At 42.3% G+C, this 17,048-nt stretch overlaps 1 protein-coding gene across 3 annotated transcripts in view; it reads left to right on the top strand.

Annotated features, from left to right (window-relative positions):
- The window catches only part of FEZ1 (fasciculation and elongation protein zeta 1), a 40,930-nt gene that overhangs the window by 15,328 nt on the left and 8,554 nt on the right, over positions 1-17,048 (top strand). For all 3 annotated transcript variants that reach the window (XM_059070705.2, XM_067039254.1, XM_067039255.1), the window contains exons 4-6: positions 9,565-9,651; positions 11,583-11,751; positions 16,070-16,341. In XM_059070705.2, the coding sequence (XP_058926688.1) occupies positions 9,565-9,651; positions 11,583-11,751; positions 16,070-16,341 (528 nt within the window). The remainder of the gene's footprint in view (positions 1-9,564; positions 9,652-11,582; positions 11,752-16,069; positions 16,342-17,048) is intronic.

The raw sequence follows: 17,048 nt of genomic DNA, 5'->3' as shown, positions 1-17,048 counted from the left end.
CATCAGTTTAAACGACTTGCTATATAACCAGTGTTCTGTATTCCTTCTGTAAAACATGCCAACCGAATGCCCTTGGCATGCGGCACGCACACGACTGGTAGGCTTCTCTCTGGGAAGTCTTATCTCTTCTTCCACTTAGTTCATTGCCAAGAATCAGTTGTGTTTGTTCCCAAACCTGTTCATGCTTGTCCTTGTGACTGTAACTAATGTAATGAAATGTTATGGAAACTGTGGGGTTCTGACTGCAAAGAGAGTCATTTTTGCTTTTATAAAATCAACGTAACACACGTATGTAATTTTTAAAGTCAAATAATACTTTTAAAATGATACAAGACAACAAAAAATATAAACAGCAGTCTCTGACTGATCTTTCCCGGCACCATAGAGGCAACCACTTTGACTTCTATTTATAGCTGTTTCTTTTGGCGGGTACCTACAATTTTCTAAATAACACACTTATGTTACTATTTCTTTGATTATCTAAAATGAATAATTTTGGCTGTTATCCATTATGGAAGATAAGATTTAAGTCTTTGGCATCACCTCAAATACTCACATTTGGCCTTCCCCCTTGTCACCAATTAAATCAATATTATAAGTACACATTAGGGTAACTGTGTAAATACTATTTCTTGCTGAATCATGTAGTGTTCTGTAAGAATATTTCCTCTCTTGTACACTTCTTATTTAACCTGGAGTGAAGAATTGCCTTGTTTTTTCATTTGCTTAGTTTCCTGTATATCTATCATTAGTTCAACCCCAAACTCTGAGTGAACTCTACATCTCATACTATGTTTTAAAAAAATCAGATAGTCTTTCAATTCCATCAAAAAAAAAAAAAAAATCCAAACTAGTACCCTCCATCTTTCTGCTATAAACTAATCTGGTTGTACTCTAGATCTGGTGCACAGCTGTTGTCCTGGGAAATCTTCATGTCTCTCTCCCCTGTCCTCTGACTGCCATGTTTTTATTTTTCTGGGTATGTTCCCTTGTTTTGGTGAAAAAAATTCAGTATATTCTTGAGAAAGGGTAGAGAGGAATATATTTGTTAGAATAGATGAGAGTGTCTTTATTCTCCCATCATACACTTGATTGAGAATTTGACTTGATAGAGTTATTTTAGGCTGCAAGTGGATATTTACTCAGAATTGCAAAGGCATCATTCTCTTTTCCTCCAGCTTTCAGTGGTGATTAAGAAGCCCCATTTAGAATCCATTCTGATTCTTTGTCTTTTATATGTGACTCTCTTTTGGCTCTCTCTAGAAGCTTTCCGAATATTCTCTTTTTCCTTTCTCATTTCTTTTACAGTAATGTGCCTTAGAGTGAGCTTTATTTTTTCATTCAAATGAATTGTAATCCGTGGGCCCTTTCGACCTGGAAGCTCATGACTTTAAATTGTGGCATGGTTCTTGTTATTTCTCTGAAGATGAATTATTTCCATTTTCTGCCTCTATTGAGATGATTATATGGTTTTCTCCTTTATTATGTCAATGTAATGAATTACATGAATTGAGTTTCAAATGTTAAATCAACCTTGCATTCTTGAGATTAAAGGCAACTTGGTCATGGTATATTATTCTTTTCCTTTTTAATCATAGCTTTACTGAAGGATAATTGGCATACAATAAACAACACATGTCAAAGAGTGCAGTTTGATAGGTTTTGACATACGTATATGTCTGCGAAACCAGCACCACAGTCAAGATAGTGAGCATGTCTGCATGTCCATCACTCTTCCCTTTCACCCCCCAATCTTCAGGCAACTAGCTTCTGTCATCATAGATTCGTTTGCATTTTCTAGAACTTTGTATAGGTGGAATCACACAACATGTACTCTTTCTTTTGTCTGCTTTTTAATACTCAATATAATTATCTAGATATTCATCCATTTTATTGCATGTATCTACATTCATTCCTTTTTATTGCTGAGTAGTGTTCCATTATATGGATATACTATAAATTGCTTATTCATTCACCTGTTGATGGACATTTGGGGTTTTTCCAGCTTTTGAATATTGCAAATGAAGCTACTATGAACATTCTTGTATAAGTCTTTTCGTGGACATGTCTCTGTTTCTCTTGGGTAAAAACCTATGAGTGGAATGCCTGAGTCATATTGTAAGTGTCTGTTTCACGTTTTAAGGAACTGCCAAACTGTTTTCCAGTTTGAGAGCTCCGATGATTCCACATCCTCACCAACTCTTGGAATGGACAGCCTTTTTGATTTTAGTCATTTGAGTGGGTATATAGTAGTACCTTATATTAATTTGCGTTTTACTGGTAACAAATGATGTTAAGCATCTTTTCATGTGCTTATTCACAGCCCATGCATCCTCTTTGGTGAGGTGCCTGTTCAGATCTTTTGCCCATTTTCTTAGTGGGCTGTCTGTGTTCTTAGTATTGAGTCATTGGAGTTCCTCATGTTAAAAGATAAAATGAGGCATATTAAATTTGAGAGTTTACCTGAGCAAAAATCTGTTGGAATCAGACAATGCCAAACCCAAAGTGGGTAGGAGTGCTCCATCGACAGGAGTTAGAGGAAGGACTTTTACAGAGAAGAAGTGGAAGCAGAGAAGGAAATTATCTGATTGGCTGTAGCTTGAGTGGTTGTATTATCTGGAAAAGACTGGGTGGCTGTTTGTGAGTGGCTGTTCTTTGGTTTGGGTTCTTAACTTCGAGGCATTAGAGGTTTTGGTTTGCTTAGGAGGCTCCTGAAGCATTCAAGTCATCTCAGTCTAATAGCCTCTGTTTAACTATTTTAACACATATATTCTAGATATATTCCTTTTCCTGTTGTTGGTTTTTTTGTTTTTTCGCGGTACGCGGGCCTCTCACCGCCGCGGCCCCTCCCGTAGCGGAGCACGGGCTCCGGACGCGCAGGCGCAGCGGCCACGGCTCACGGGCCCAGCCGCTCCGCGGCACGAGGGATCCTCCCAGACCGGGGCACGAACCCGCGTCCCCCGCATCGGCAGGCGGACTCTCAACCACTGCGCCACCAGGGAAGCCCTGTTGTATGTTTCACAAATATTTTCTTCTTGTCTATGGATTGCCTTTTAACTTTATTAACAGTTCATTTGAAGAGCAAATGTTTTTTAAATGAGATGAAGTCCAGTTTATTCATTTGTGTTTAATAGTTTGTGCTTCTTATGCAGTACTTAAGAAATTGCCAAGCCCAGGGTCACTAAGATTTTTTTCTCAAGTCTTCTAGAAGTTTTGTAGTTTTAGCTTTTATATAGTTTATGATCCACTTCACGTTAGTTTCTGTATATGGTGTGAGGTTAAGGTCAGGGTTCATGTGTATGGCTATCCAATTGTTCTAGTACAATTCATTGGAAATATCCTTTCCATATTGAATTGTCTTGGCACCTTTGTTGAAAATCAGTTGACCTAAATGTGTGGATATATTTCTGTTCTCTGTTCGGTTTCACTGATATGTGTGTCTATCTTAATGCCAAAATTATGCTATATTCATTACTGTAGCTTTATAATTATGTCTTGACATGAAGCATAAGTCTTTTAACTTTGTTCTTTTTTTTCAAAGTTGCTTTGGCTATTTTAGGTCCTTTGCATTTCTATATAAGTTTTGGAATCACCTGATCAATTTGTACAAAGAAACTTTCTGGACATTCAACTGTGATTGTATTAAATCTATAGAACAATTTATGCATGTAGATCAATGTTAATGTGATGAATTACACTAATTGTTTTTCAAATATTAAACCAACCCTTCATTTTTAAGATAAATCCCACTTAGTTGTGATAGATATCCTTTTCACATAATGTGGGATTTGATTTGTTTATATTTCATTAAGGATTTTTGCATCTATGTTCATGAGGAATCTTTCTTTTTCATTTTCTTTTCTTGTAATGTCATAAGATGAATTGGGAATTTTTCTTCTTCTATGTTCTGAAAGAGTTTGTGTTATATTGGTATTATTTCTTCCTTAAATGTTTGATTGACTACACCAATGAAACCATCTGGACCAGGGGTTTTCTCCATGAAAGTTTTTGATTACAGGTTCAATTCCTTTAATAGATATTGGGCTATTTCGATTTTCCACTTCTTCCTGAGATGATTTTTAAAGGAATTTATTCATTTAATCTAAGTCATAGTATTGACCACAAAGTTGTTTATGATATTCTCTCATTCTTTTAATGTTAGTAAGATCTATAGTGCTGTTCCCTTTTTTATTACGGTTGTTGTTGATTTGTGTTTTCTCTCTCCTTCTGTCCCTCTCCCTCACCCCCTTCTCATCAGTCTGTTTATGGGTTTATCACTTTTACTAATCTTTCCAGAGAACCACTTTTTTTTTCCTCTGTGTTTTTTCATTTTCTAGTTTGTTGATTTCTTCCCTTAACTTGATTGTATCCTTCTTGTATTTAAAATAGGGTTTTACTTCACCCTTTATTTTTTAAGCTTCTAAGGTGGAAGCTTAGGTCATATTTTAAACTTAAAAAAAAATGATCTTAGTCCATTTGGGCTGCTAAAACAAAATACGACAGACTGGGTGGCTTATAAACAACAGAAATTTACTTTTCACAGTTATGGAGGCTGGATATCCACGATCAGGGTGCCAGCATGGGTGATTCTGGTAAAGGGCCTCTTCCAGCTTGCAGACTGTCAACTTCTGGCTATGTCTTCACAGGACACATGGTGCAGAGGAGCTCTGTGGAGCCTCTTTTATAGGAATACACTCCCATTGATGACGGTTCCTCCCTCCCCAGCACCTCCCCAAGGCCTCCTTATACCATCACATTGGGGGTTAGGATTTCAACATGAATTTTGGGAGGACACAAACATTTAGTCCATAGTAATAACATAAGTATCTTAAAACAATAAAATTTCTTTTAAGCATTGCCTTAACTGAATCCCACAGTGTTGATGTGGTATGTTTTCATTATCATTCAGTTCAAAATATTTTCCAGTTTTCTCTTCCTTTTTTGACCTATGGGTTATTTAGAAGAATGTTTATAGATATTTTGTCATTGATTTCTAATTTAATTTTTGTCAGAGGACAAAATCTGTACAAATTAAATCTTTTAAAATATATTGAGACTGATATATGACTTAGCATGTGTTGTATCTTAGTGAATGTACTATGTATCACTGAGAAGAATGTATATTCTGCAGTTGTTGGTTGTGATGTTCTAAAAAGGTTAACTAGATTAAAATGGTTTATAGTATGGTTGGATTCTTTATATTCTGATTTTTTGTCTGTTTATTTTATCAATTATCAAGACAAGAATGTTAAAATTTTCCAGTTATTACCATGGATTTGTTTATTTCTTTCTTCAGTTCTGTTAGTTTTTGTTTTATATATTTTGAAGCTCTGTTATTAACTGCATACACTTTTATTGTTGTTATGTCTTCCTGATTGACCCTTTTATCATTATGAAATATCCTTCTTTATCTCTGGTGATACTCCTTGTTTTGAAATCTGCTTTGTCTGATATGAATTTAACCACGACAGCTTTCTTATGCTGTTAGGTATACATTTTTTTCAATCCTTTTACTTTTCATCTATCTGTGTCTTTAAAATGTGTCTTTTGTAGATTATACATAGCTGGGTCTTTTATATTCAGTCTGACAATGATAATCTGTGCTTTTTAGTTTATTGTGTTTAGTTCATTTGCATACCATTTAGTTCATTAACATTTAACATAACATTACTAGTTTGTGTTTAGGTGTACCATCTTGCATTTCTATGTGTTCCATCTGGGTTTTTTGTTGTTATTGTTCCTCTGTTTCACCTTCTTTTGGGTTAATCAAATACTTTTTGGTATTCCATTTTGTTTCTACCTTTGGATTTTTAGTTATACCTCTTTGTATAGCTGTACCTTTTTTTTAGTGGATGCTAGGTTGGCATCTGCTCTCTAGCATCTCTTTTGCTGTTGTCTTTTCTCCAGTTCTCTTTGTCCCTGTGGGATATTCTCTTTTGATCCCTTTACTCTCACTTTAGCAGAGAACTGCGTGTGCTCAATCTCCCACGTACCTTCCTTCTACTATTACAGAAACAGGAAACAAAAGTTGTGTTGTAATGTGGGTGATGCAAGAAAGACTACATGAAATTCTACTCGGAGGCCCATCATGGAACAAAAGGCCTTGGCCTTACGTTAGGAGCTCGGTGAATGAATAAATGTACATTTATGTTTTTAGGTCAAAATAATATGCTCGAGCTATGTATGTATGTATGATTATTATTATTCACAATTCTCCACTTTTAATTGGGTTTTTCAGTTAATGAACCTATTCTGTTCCTGACTGTGATGTAAAAGGTGGTCTCTTTTATCCCTGTAACTTTAATTGATAGCAGATGGTGGTTCTCTTAGACAAGAGGAAATGGGAGTCTAGGACAGTAAGTTACATCCTTCTGTTTTCCAGGTGAATAAGCAGCTCATTTGTCTGTGGAGGTGGGACTGAATATAAGAGGTGATAGCATTGCCATTCAGTCCTCTCCTTTCCATTCCTTCTTTCAACAAATATTTGTTGCCACGTGCTGTTTGCTGTGTTCTGGTGCATCTCCCTTTGGGGATATGGAAGCACCGACTTAACCCACACAGATGGGTTAAGTTGCCCTTTCCTTGGGCTGGGTACATATTGGTGATTTTTTTTTCTCTTTCTTTTACTTTTTGACTGGAGGTGAAAATGTATCTTTATCTCTTAAAATTTGGTCAAGAAGGCAACCACCCATGTGAAACAATCGTGGTAAGGGGAGGGAACTATTGTGCAGTAGAAATTCCCTTTCCTGTGAATGGAATCATCTGGAACGCCTTAACAAACATTACTGGTTAATAGTCATTATTGGACACAAGAACTTGACGTAATTTTAATTCCCACTCAGACTCCTGTGCACCTAGATTTAGCACTCTCATAGTCTCCAGGGAAGAGTCTCTGCATTTATTTTTAAGCTTTAATTGACCAAGTTACAGCCCTCAAGGCACACCCTTTACCGAAAGCAGGAGGAGGAAACAGCTTGCTGAATAGTATGGCCAGGCTCATTTCTGGATCTTGGTCTTCTATTCTCAATTCTGGGAAGAAATCACTCGGAAGAATGAGTTTTTTTCTTGGGAGAGCCATAGTTCACTTCAATAATATGGAGACAGCTTGAAAATTTAGTCTACAGAGAAATTCAGCCCCAATTCTCGTTTCCACACAAGAGGCTAAAGAACTCCCTGCAGTAGTTTCTCTGCATGTGTCATATATTAAGAATAAGAGTATTCATACACTCATCCATATACATATGTGTATGAATATATATGACGAATACTGTTATCAATATACATAAATGCTGTCATTTTCCAAAAATCTTTCTCACCAGCTTTCCACACTCTGTAAAAGATGCTGTCCTGGGAATGGAGGGAAGGGAGGGAGTCTGTCAACAGCATTGAAAGGAAAGAGGGCTTGTTGAGAAGTGACGGGAGCAGAACAGAGTCCCCTAGATAGAGACAAAACATGGGACCAGGCTTAGAGAGGGTGAGGAAGATGAGGGAACCAGAACAAAAGCTACAGAGTGAGGAGAAAAGGAGAGGGACAGGGCAGATGCAGTGAAAGCAGAGGATGGCAGAGATCCACGTGGGGAAGAGGGAAGGGGCCAGGGCTTTCTCGGGAGGACTTTGTGCACGTGTCTCCTTTTATTTTATTTCATTTTGTAGCGGCAGGCTTCTGAGATCTGAGAACATACGGGTTAGGTATCGCTCCCACGATACTACGAACTCACGGTAACTTTCACAAGCTTATAATTCATTTTCAAATCTCGTTTTACCCACGCCTGAAAACTCAGACCAGCAGGCTTTGTACCAGAGGGGAGAGAAGGCTCTAACTAGGAATCATCCATGCCGCTTCCTGCTTCCCTAATGTCTGAGCAGCAAGAAGGGTCTACGCCTAAAAGCTCTCCCCTGCCTTCACCAGGAGCTCAGAGGGAGGACCTTGGCAAGGGGGGTGGTGTAGTTGAAAGATGCACTATTAACAGCCAGTGAAGTAAACTCGCAAAAATTGGCCACATCTCAGAAAATGTAAATATTCCATTTGAAAAATCTAATTACTATGAAAAAAATTCTGGTTATAGACTAACACTTGCTGTCAGATGCTTATAAAAAATGATCCAAACAGAAAAGAAAACTTTGTTTCCCAGCATGAGCCTAACTTCCACCACAGGACTTTCTAGCCCTGAGAAAGATCTGCCATATGAGAGTAGCTGTGAACAAACCGAGGCTACAGGAGTTTCCTTCTGCGCAGCGGGGAGCTGCAGAAAGCAGGCGGGTACCACAGGTGGTGGACTTGGCGGAGAGAGGAGCATATGGGCTCGACAGCAGAAATAGATGTCACCATCTGGCACAAAACCCCTCAAATAATCCCATTACCTCCCTGTCCTACCCCTTATCCAGGTTGAGAGCAGAGGGCCTTTGAGATATATTTGATTTTTTCTTTAGGACATAGTCCTGGTTTTAAGCAAATGTAGATAGAAGGTGATGTGTTTTGTTGGGGGTACCTGCCAAGGTGGAGTTCAAGGGAGAGGGGAGAAGTTTCTGAGGATGGACTCCCTATGACATGATTGCTTGGATCGGAACTGGGGTGTTTCCTGGGGGTGCTAATTAGAACAGGACAAGTGTAATCCCCAGGAAAGAGGGAGATCAGCATGCCAGCTGTTGATGTGCACGTGAAATTGATTCCTGGATGAGAGGTGTCTGCAGAAAGATTTCCTGGAGGCACTTCTTGCCAGACCCTAGATGACTTCCAAATGAGACTCCTGGACACAGACAGCTTGTTAGGTGGTTTAGGGGCTTATCCTGTGCAGGTTTTGAACATCAGTACCAGGCTATGGCTGCTTGGGACACGGACAGTAAAGTCAGATATGCTGTGAACACCTTGCTGGACTTCAACATCTAGAACCTCAATGGTTGTGAGCTTGCAGAGCCTTACTTGGGATGATGGAATTTTGGAGACACGTGGCAAATGTTTCAGTATTTGCTGTTGCTGTTGAGTTTGTCCTTTGGTTTGTGTGCTTACGTTGTTCTGTTGGCATGTCCGGTGGAGCTTCAGTACATCCTTCCTCAGCTATGGATGACACTGTGCCTATATTCCAATGACACGGTAACATTTCATCAAATTTTAAAAACATGATTATTTGCACTGGAACAGCCCACCCCTTAAAATGCCTAATAAAAGAAAATCTGGGAACTGATCCCCAGACTGAAATTCCTTATATAAACAGGTGTGCCTTTGCTGCAGGAGTCGGTTGCCGTCGTTACTCACCTCAAGAAGGTTCCTTGTTCATGTAAAGATCACCTGTCTGTCGGTTCAAGAACAGTGCTGCTCCCTGTGGGTCAGAATGGTGCTGGCCACACATGCCTTATTGTCTTTTTCTAAGCTGGACCCGGTGATGCACGCTGTGTGGACAGGGTATGCGTGGCATTGGATGCAACTCTGCACACCTCTTCAGATTTTCTCTTTACACGGGGGATGGCCAGAGTGGCCTCAGTGTCATCTATTCTAGAGACTGGAGAGAATCCTAGTTCCGCTGATGGTCAATCAGAATTCCGTCCCCCACCCCACACCTCTTTCAGATCCATGAGAAAGGAGAGGAAGAGTTCAATGAGAAGAGTGAACATTATTCTGGAATCAATGAGGAACCTCTGCTCACAGCAGATCAGGTACGAATCTCTCTCTCTCTCCTCTCTCTCTCTCTCTCTCTCTCTCTCTCTCTCTCTCTCTCTCTCTCGGTTCTTGGGACTTTTAGTTCCTTTGATAGAGAAAAAGTCTGAATACATACCTGCCACATCCCTTTCAGGCAGTAGAAAAATGTATGGTCTCGTGGTGGCTGTGTCTTTGGTAAATTTCATGTCTCTTTAAGCCTCAGTTTACACACCTGCTGTAATTAGGGATGTGATTCCTGACGTGTGTTGGATGGGGTCCATGTTTGATTGACAGCCAGAGATGGGCTCAGCGTTTACTGCCTTCATTTCCTGCTAAGTGTCTTTATTGCAGCTCATTGTACTTGGAGTCAAGACACTTAAGCAAGGGTCCCAAATAGCCGTTCTCACAAGAATAGAAATGGCAGAAGAGGCTTCCAAGTGACGGACATTTTCTCATATTTCATAGAACACTGAAAATGTTGAGCCTTCCAAAAGAAGTATTAGAAACACTTGTTTGTTTAAAAAAAGATCTAACGTTTCACATTTTATTGAGTTACTTATATTTTGGTTTTAATAATTTGTTACTTAGGGAGAATACTCCTGAGTCTCTGGGTTCCTTATTCAGCCTTTGAGTCAACAAGTATTTATGGGCGCTTGCTTTGAGCAGGCACCTTTCAGGTGTTTTCACAGAGTGGTTCTGAAAAAGCTCCACTAGGAGCTTTTGGTTTGAAAAAATGCTTTTCAGTAAAAGGAACTCTTTCAGATCTGTGGTAAAAAGGTGGGCTATAAACAGATAAGGATCAAGAGATAAAAGGGAACCAGCTTAAAAAGAGTAGGGGCTAGCAGTTACCTTGTGAATTTGGGGGGAAATACAATTCAGTGACACAAGTTCAATGATAATGACTCTGAAAGAGAAGCTCAGCCATAAAATTCTAAACGGGGGTCGTGTAGTTTGCCCGTGTTCCATGAATGGCTTGCAGTAGTCAAAAACTAAGTATCCCTTAAATTTGTGAGTGGAGATGGGAAAGCTTGGGAATAAAATAGAAACTATTCCAAAGGAGGGGACCTAAGTGCCTTTATCTTTGATCCAGCCTAACATAAAGGAACCCACTTCAAAGACCAGTTGGCTTTGGAGATGGAGCCCCTCACAGCATCGAGAACAGACAAATATATAGATGCACTGTTCTGACCAGACTCATGGATGGCTCCTTTCAGAAGTGGTCTTTGCTTATTCCATTTTCTTTATGTGTAAACAGTTAATGTACAAAGTAGTTCAGCCTTATTCCTCTTGGTGGTTATCTAATTTTACTCTGTCTTCTAGGAGCTGTCCCCTACAAGAGTCTAGATTACAGCTGGGTTTCTTATCGATTTTCTGCTCTCCAGAACCTACGTGTCCTTTTATTATGTCATTATCTTTATTTCCACTTTTGTTTGGCAGCTTTAGTTCCTGTCCAGGTGAATTCTGGAGGAAGAGCTGTTTTCCTCTATGTAAAAAAAACAACTCTGCATTTTGAGTTATCCTAGGAACACTTTGTTTTTTTCCCGTCTTAAGCATCATCACAATGAATGGACTGGATTTTCTGTTTGAGTTGGGTAGATAAAATGTCTTCCCACTTAGAAAGAACGTACTCAGCAAATTGAAGTAAATGTTCCCTTCCAGGAAGCTCTGCTTCGTTTCCTGAAAGAGCAGTTTATTTCCAATAAAGCACTCATCTAAATGGTGTTCTTGGAAGAGGTTTGACATTAAAGAGGGCTTTATATCAGAGGAAGAGTGTTTGTAAGCCTTTGGTCAGATCTAGTTTTATTGTTATTCAATATTGCTTAAGTAACAATATTGCTTTAGGAATTTTACAGACAGCACATAAGGAACATCCTTCCCTGATCAGAATTCAAGCTGGGATGTGCCTGCAGCAGACAAGAGTGACCAGTCTCTTGTGTACCTTCTCCAGGTGATTGAGGAGATTGAGGAAATGATGCAGAACTCCCCAGACCCTGAGGAGGAAGAGGAGGTTCTAGAAGAGGAGGATGGGGGAGAAACCTCCTCCCAGGCGGACTTAGTCCTCCTGCAGGAGATGCAGGCCTTGACCCAGACCTTCAACAACAACTGGTCCTACGAAGGTGAGAGTCCTGGGGGCGGGCTCGCGGAGGACAAACTCAAGCTCTGCCAGGCAGGGCACATGCTTCACATGCCACTAACAGAACCTCGGATCTAGGGAGTTGATGATACCTTTCTTACTGGACATCAGGAGAGAAGTTAGCATTGCTGGGGGCGGAAGCAAGATTAAAATGGTAAAACGACCTGCTGTACAGCACAAGGAACTCTACTCAACACTCTGTAATGGCCTATGTGGGAAAATCTTAAAAAAAAAAAAAAAAAAAAAAAGAGTGGATATATGTATACGTATAACTGATTCACTTTGCTGTCCACCTGAAACTAATACGACATTGTAAATCAACTATAATCCAATAAAAATTTTTTAAAAATGAAAACAACGGTGAAACAAACCAAAGAACAAGACTAATGCAGAACAAGTAGAGGAAATCTGAACCCACTATTCACAATGATGCTACCATGAAATCAATGAAAAAACCTACAAATGGTAATGATAATAATAGCTTGTAGTTTTGGAGAGCTTTGGAGGGCCAGGCGCTGTTCTAAAACTTTCTATGCATAATCTCATTTCACGCCCGTGCCAACCCCATTAAGATTGAAGCTAACTGAGTTTCCGAGAGGGTAGGTGACTTGTTTTGAGGCCACTGTTGCAGAAATATAATTAAGAAATAAAATCTCCTCCCCACCCAGAAAACCTCTCCACAGAAGTAGAGGTTTTCTTTCTGAGAAAATGAAAACAATTTCATTATTGAATTGATGTATGTCACAGTCAACCCACTAAAGGGATGGCAAAACTGGAAAGAAATCTCACCCGTGTCTACAGCTAACTGAAAACAACCATTACAGTTTTGCAATTTAGAGTCAGGTGACAAGTTAGGCCCCTGTTTTCTTTCTTGGGGATGACTTTTCAAAGCAGTGGCTCCCAGGTCCTTGAGGAAGCACAACTGAGTCTTGAGACTGGCCAGTGGTTATTTAGCCATTAAAATGATGCACGTGGGCTTCCCTGGTGGCGCAGTGGTTGCGCCTGCCGATGCAGGGGTCACGGGTTCGTGCCCTGGTCCGGGAAGATCCCACATGCCGCGGAGCAACTAAGCCCGTGAGCCATGGCCGCTGAGCCTGCGCGTCCGGAGCCTGTGCTCCGCAACGGGAGAGGCCACAACAGTGAGAGGCCCGCATACCGCCAAAAAAAAAAAAAAAAAAAATGATGCACGTATATTTGAAAAGGACAGAGAGAGATTCTGAAAGAAAAAGGGAGGTGTGGAAGAGGGGAAGTCTCTTCCCTTATTTTCAACAGGGAGAATCAAGCCTCTTATTGTATTTTATTTTTTTTAACATCTTTATTGGAGTATAATTGCTTTACAATTGTGTGTTAGTTTCTGCTTTACAACAAAGTGAATCAGCTATACGTATACATATATCCCCATATCCCCTCCCTCTTGCATCTCCCTCCCACCCATCCTATCCCACCCCCCACCCCTCTAGGTGGTCACAAAGCACCGAGCTGATCTCCCTGTGCTATGCGGCTGCTTCCCACTAGCTATCTATTTTACATTTGGTAGTGTATATATGTCCATGCCACTCTCTCACTTTGTCCCAGCTTACCTTTCCCCTCCTTGTGTCCTCGAGTCGATTCTCTACGTCTGCGTCTTTATTCCTGTCCTGTCTCTAGGTTCTTTAGAACCTTTGTTTGTTTGTTTAGATTCCATACATATGTGTTAGCATACGGTATTTGTTTTTCTCTTTCTGACTTACTTCACTCTGTAGGACAGACTCTAGGTCCATCCACCTCACTACAGATAACTAAATTTTGTTTCTTTTTATGGCTGAGTAATATTCCATTGTATATATGTGCCACATCTTCTTTATCCATTCATCTGTTGGTGGACACGTAGGTTGCTTCCATGTCCCGGCTATTGTAAATAGAGCTGCAATGAACATTTTGGTACATGACTCTTTTTGAATTATGGTTTTCTCAGGGTATATGCCTGGTAGTGGGATTGCTGGGTCCTATGGTAGTTCTACTTTTAGTTTTTTAAGGAACCTCCATACTGTTCTCCATAGTGGCTGTATCAGTTTACATTCCCACCAGCAGTGCAAGAGGGTTCCCTTTTCTCCACACCCTCTCCAGCATTTATTGTTTGTAGATTTTTTGATGATGGCCATTCTGACTGGTGTGAGGGGTTACCTCACTGTGGTTTTGATTTGCATTTCTCTCATGATTAGTGATGTTGAGCATCCTTTCATGTGTTTGTTAAGCCTCTTATTTTTAATGCATATTTGCCCCTGTGCCACATTCAAGTCTTAAGGGGTGGAGTCAAAATTTGAAACTAGGCAGGTTAACTGCAGAGTCCACACTCTTAATCTGTGTATCATATTAACTCTCTGACACAGGTTTGTGGTAATTATGATCCTGCAAAGAAAGAGGTGGATGAAGCGTGAAATTGAAAGGTGTAACAGCAGTGGCAGAACTGAGTATAAAATTCATCCATCTGCAGGGATAGTGGTAACCAGGCGGCCGGGTGGGACACGTTCCCTGGGAGTGGAGCCGAATGGGGGTGATGGGACTTATAAACGATGGGGAGGGAAGGCAGGCCGACCAGGGTATAAAGGTCCAAGCATGGACTAGGATAGTGGTGAAAATAGAGGCGCGATCTGAAGAACTGCACCCTCTAAGTAAAACCCTGTGGCTCTGAAGAGCAGAGGCAGGGCGATGGCTGCAGAAGGAATCTGCTGGGAGGGATGGAGTGGATTTGGCCCTGATGCTGCATTCACAGCCGCTCCAATCAGGCCATTTTCCGGCACACAAAGGTCCCACACATAGAAGTGCTCAGCAAAAGACTCGGGAAAACGGCTGAAATGCAGAGTGAAATGGCAAAAACAGAAGGAGGAGGACAGCTCCAAAGAGCGAAATTAGAGGGGAAGGTTGAACTAAGTCAGCAAATACCCTGGCAGAGCAGGAGCAGAAAGGGAAAGGAAAATGGATTCTGATGTAGAAACAAAAGATGTCACTAGGAAGGGGCACATTCAAAAATATGCTCCCGCATCTACTTTAGGTGAAGAAGTCTTAGGGGACAAGAGTTTAAAACAAGGTGATAGGGCTTCCCTGGTGGCGCAGTGGTTGAGAGTCCGCCTGCCGATGCAGGGGACACGGGTTCGTGCCCCGGTCCAGGAAGATCCCACGTGCCGCGGGGCGGCTGCGCCCGTGAGCCATGGCCACTGAGCCTGCGCGTCAGGCCACGGCAGTGAGAGGCCCGCGTACCGAAAAAAAAAAACTACGATGAGATATCATCTCACACCGGTCAGAATGGCCATCATCGAAAAATCTACAAACAATAAATGCTGGAGAGGGTGTGGAGAAAAGGGAACCCTCTTGCACTGCTGGTGGGAATGTAAACTGATACAGCCACTATGGAGAACAGTATGGAGCTTCCTTAAAAAACTACAAATAGAGGGCTTCCCTAGTGGCGCAGTGGTTGGGAGCCCGCCTGCCGATGCGGGGGACGCGGGTTCGTGCCCCGGTCCGGGAGGATTCCACGAGCCGCGGAGCGGCTGGGCCCGTGAGCCACGGCCGCTGCGCCTGCGCGTCCGGAGCCTGTGCTCCGCAACGGGAGAGGCCTCGACAGTGAGAGGCCCGCGTACCGCGAAACAAACAAACAAAGTGATCTGTGTCCTGTCTTCCCAGGTTCCCTTTCCTTTTCTCTGACAGTAGCAGAAGAGTCGGTACCAACAAGCCAGACTTCATTTTTCTGTACCTGTTGCCCATCTGTACATGTTTCGTGTATTTTTGGGCACGTGCACTGCGGCACAGGACAGTTGGTGTAAAGAAGGCCTCAGATCGCTCTGCTTATTTTGCTGTTGGCTGTGTCTTGATCAGGTTTTGGGAATAAACACCACCTCTCTATTGCTCGTCAGCACGGATGCCAAACCCCTTCGTCATGTGTTTTCCCCCCAATTCTTGACCCATTTCACATGAGGTATATTACAGAAACAGAGGAAAAATAGGGAGATGGAGCAAGGGATGAAAAACCACACGTCTGCCCACACACGTTTTTGTGGACAGAGTCCACGGAGTCCACAGTCCTTGGGGGCTGTTTTTCCTCCCTCCTTGGTTTCCCCGAGATGATGTGCTCCTCCGCGGTCGATAACTGGCTCTCCCTGCTGGCACGCCCCGAAATTGTGAAGGTCTGTCGTGGCCCTTTGAGGAACTGTGTGGGGCGGTGGGGGGGGTTCTCCTCCAGACCTGTCAGGCGGCCAGGACCCCGGGAGCCTCTCCAGTGGGCTGGGCTTGATGCAGTGACCCTGCAGGATGGTCTTCCCCTGCAGGACTGAGGCACATGTCTGGGTCTGAGCTGACAGAGCTGCTGGACCAGGTGGAGGGCGCCATCCGAGACTTCTCAGAGGAGCTGGTGCAGCAGCTGGCCCGCCGAGACGAGCTGGAGTTCGAGAAGGAAGTGAAGAACTCCTTCATCACGGTGCTCATCGAGGTACAGAAGAAGCAGAAAGAGCAGCGAGAACTGATGAAGAAGAGGCGGAAAGAGAAAGGGCTGAGCTTGCAGAGTGGCCGGATAGAGAAGGGAAGCCAGATGCCTCTCAAGGTAAGAGGACAGCCCGGCTCGAGGACCAAGTGCACCCACACCTCCGAGCTCCCCGTTGCAGGCCCCGGGAGCAGCTCTGCCGTGGCCCCGGACAGACCTGTCCTGAGCCGTGACAGTGAGCAGGACACCCTGGCAGACAGCAGAGCCACGGGAGGGAGAAGAGCCCAGCTGTGTCCTCTGCTCCCCTAGAGGACGCCCGGTCTAACCGGAGGAGACAGGACATAACACAGAAAATAAGTGACTATGGCGTGTGCTCTTAAGCTAGGTCTTAAAGAGTGGGGAGAAAGCATTTAGGATTGAAAGGAGCCCTGAGACAAGCCTGCTACCAGCACAGCTTATGGTCCTGACGCATCTCTTTAGGATGTCCTTAGGGTGTTTCAGGATGGAACGTTATGACGCCTTGTTATATTGACCAGATTCTTCTAACCAGTGACTCTCCATCAGGGAAGCTCGGTAGAATCAGCTAAGGCGCTTTTTCAGAATACCTTTTCCTGGGCTCTCTCGCAGACCTACTGAATTGGGCCCGGGCATATGCACTTTGGAAGAAGCTTTCCAGATGAGGACAGTCGTTTTACACCTGCCCTTCCCAATGGCTGGGCATTTTGTTTTCTTCCCTGAGACATTTTCATCCTCATCTGTCCAAGTTTCCCGCTGCTGCTTTATGTTTCTGTTTACACAGTGGAGGCTGAAATGAGGAAACCCAAGAG

Source organism: Kogia breviceps, chromosome 7 (genome assembly GCF_026419965.1).
Source record: "Kogia breviceps isolate mKogBre1 chromosome 7, mKogBre1 haplotype 1, whole genome shotgun sequence".
NCBI lineage: Eukaryota > Metazoa > Chordata > Mammalia > Artiodactyla > Physeteridae > Kogia > Kogia breviceps.
Note: the sequence above shows the minus strand (reverse complement) of the source record. Positions and strands in the feature narration are given on the sequence as shown.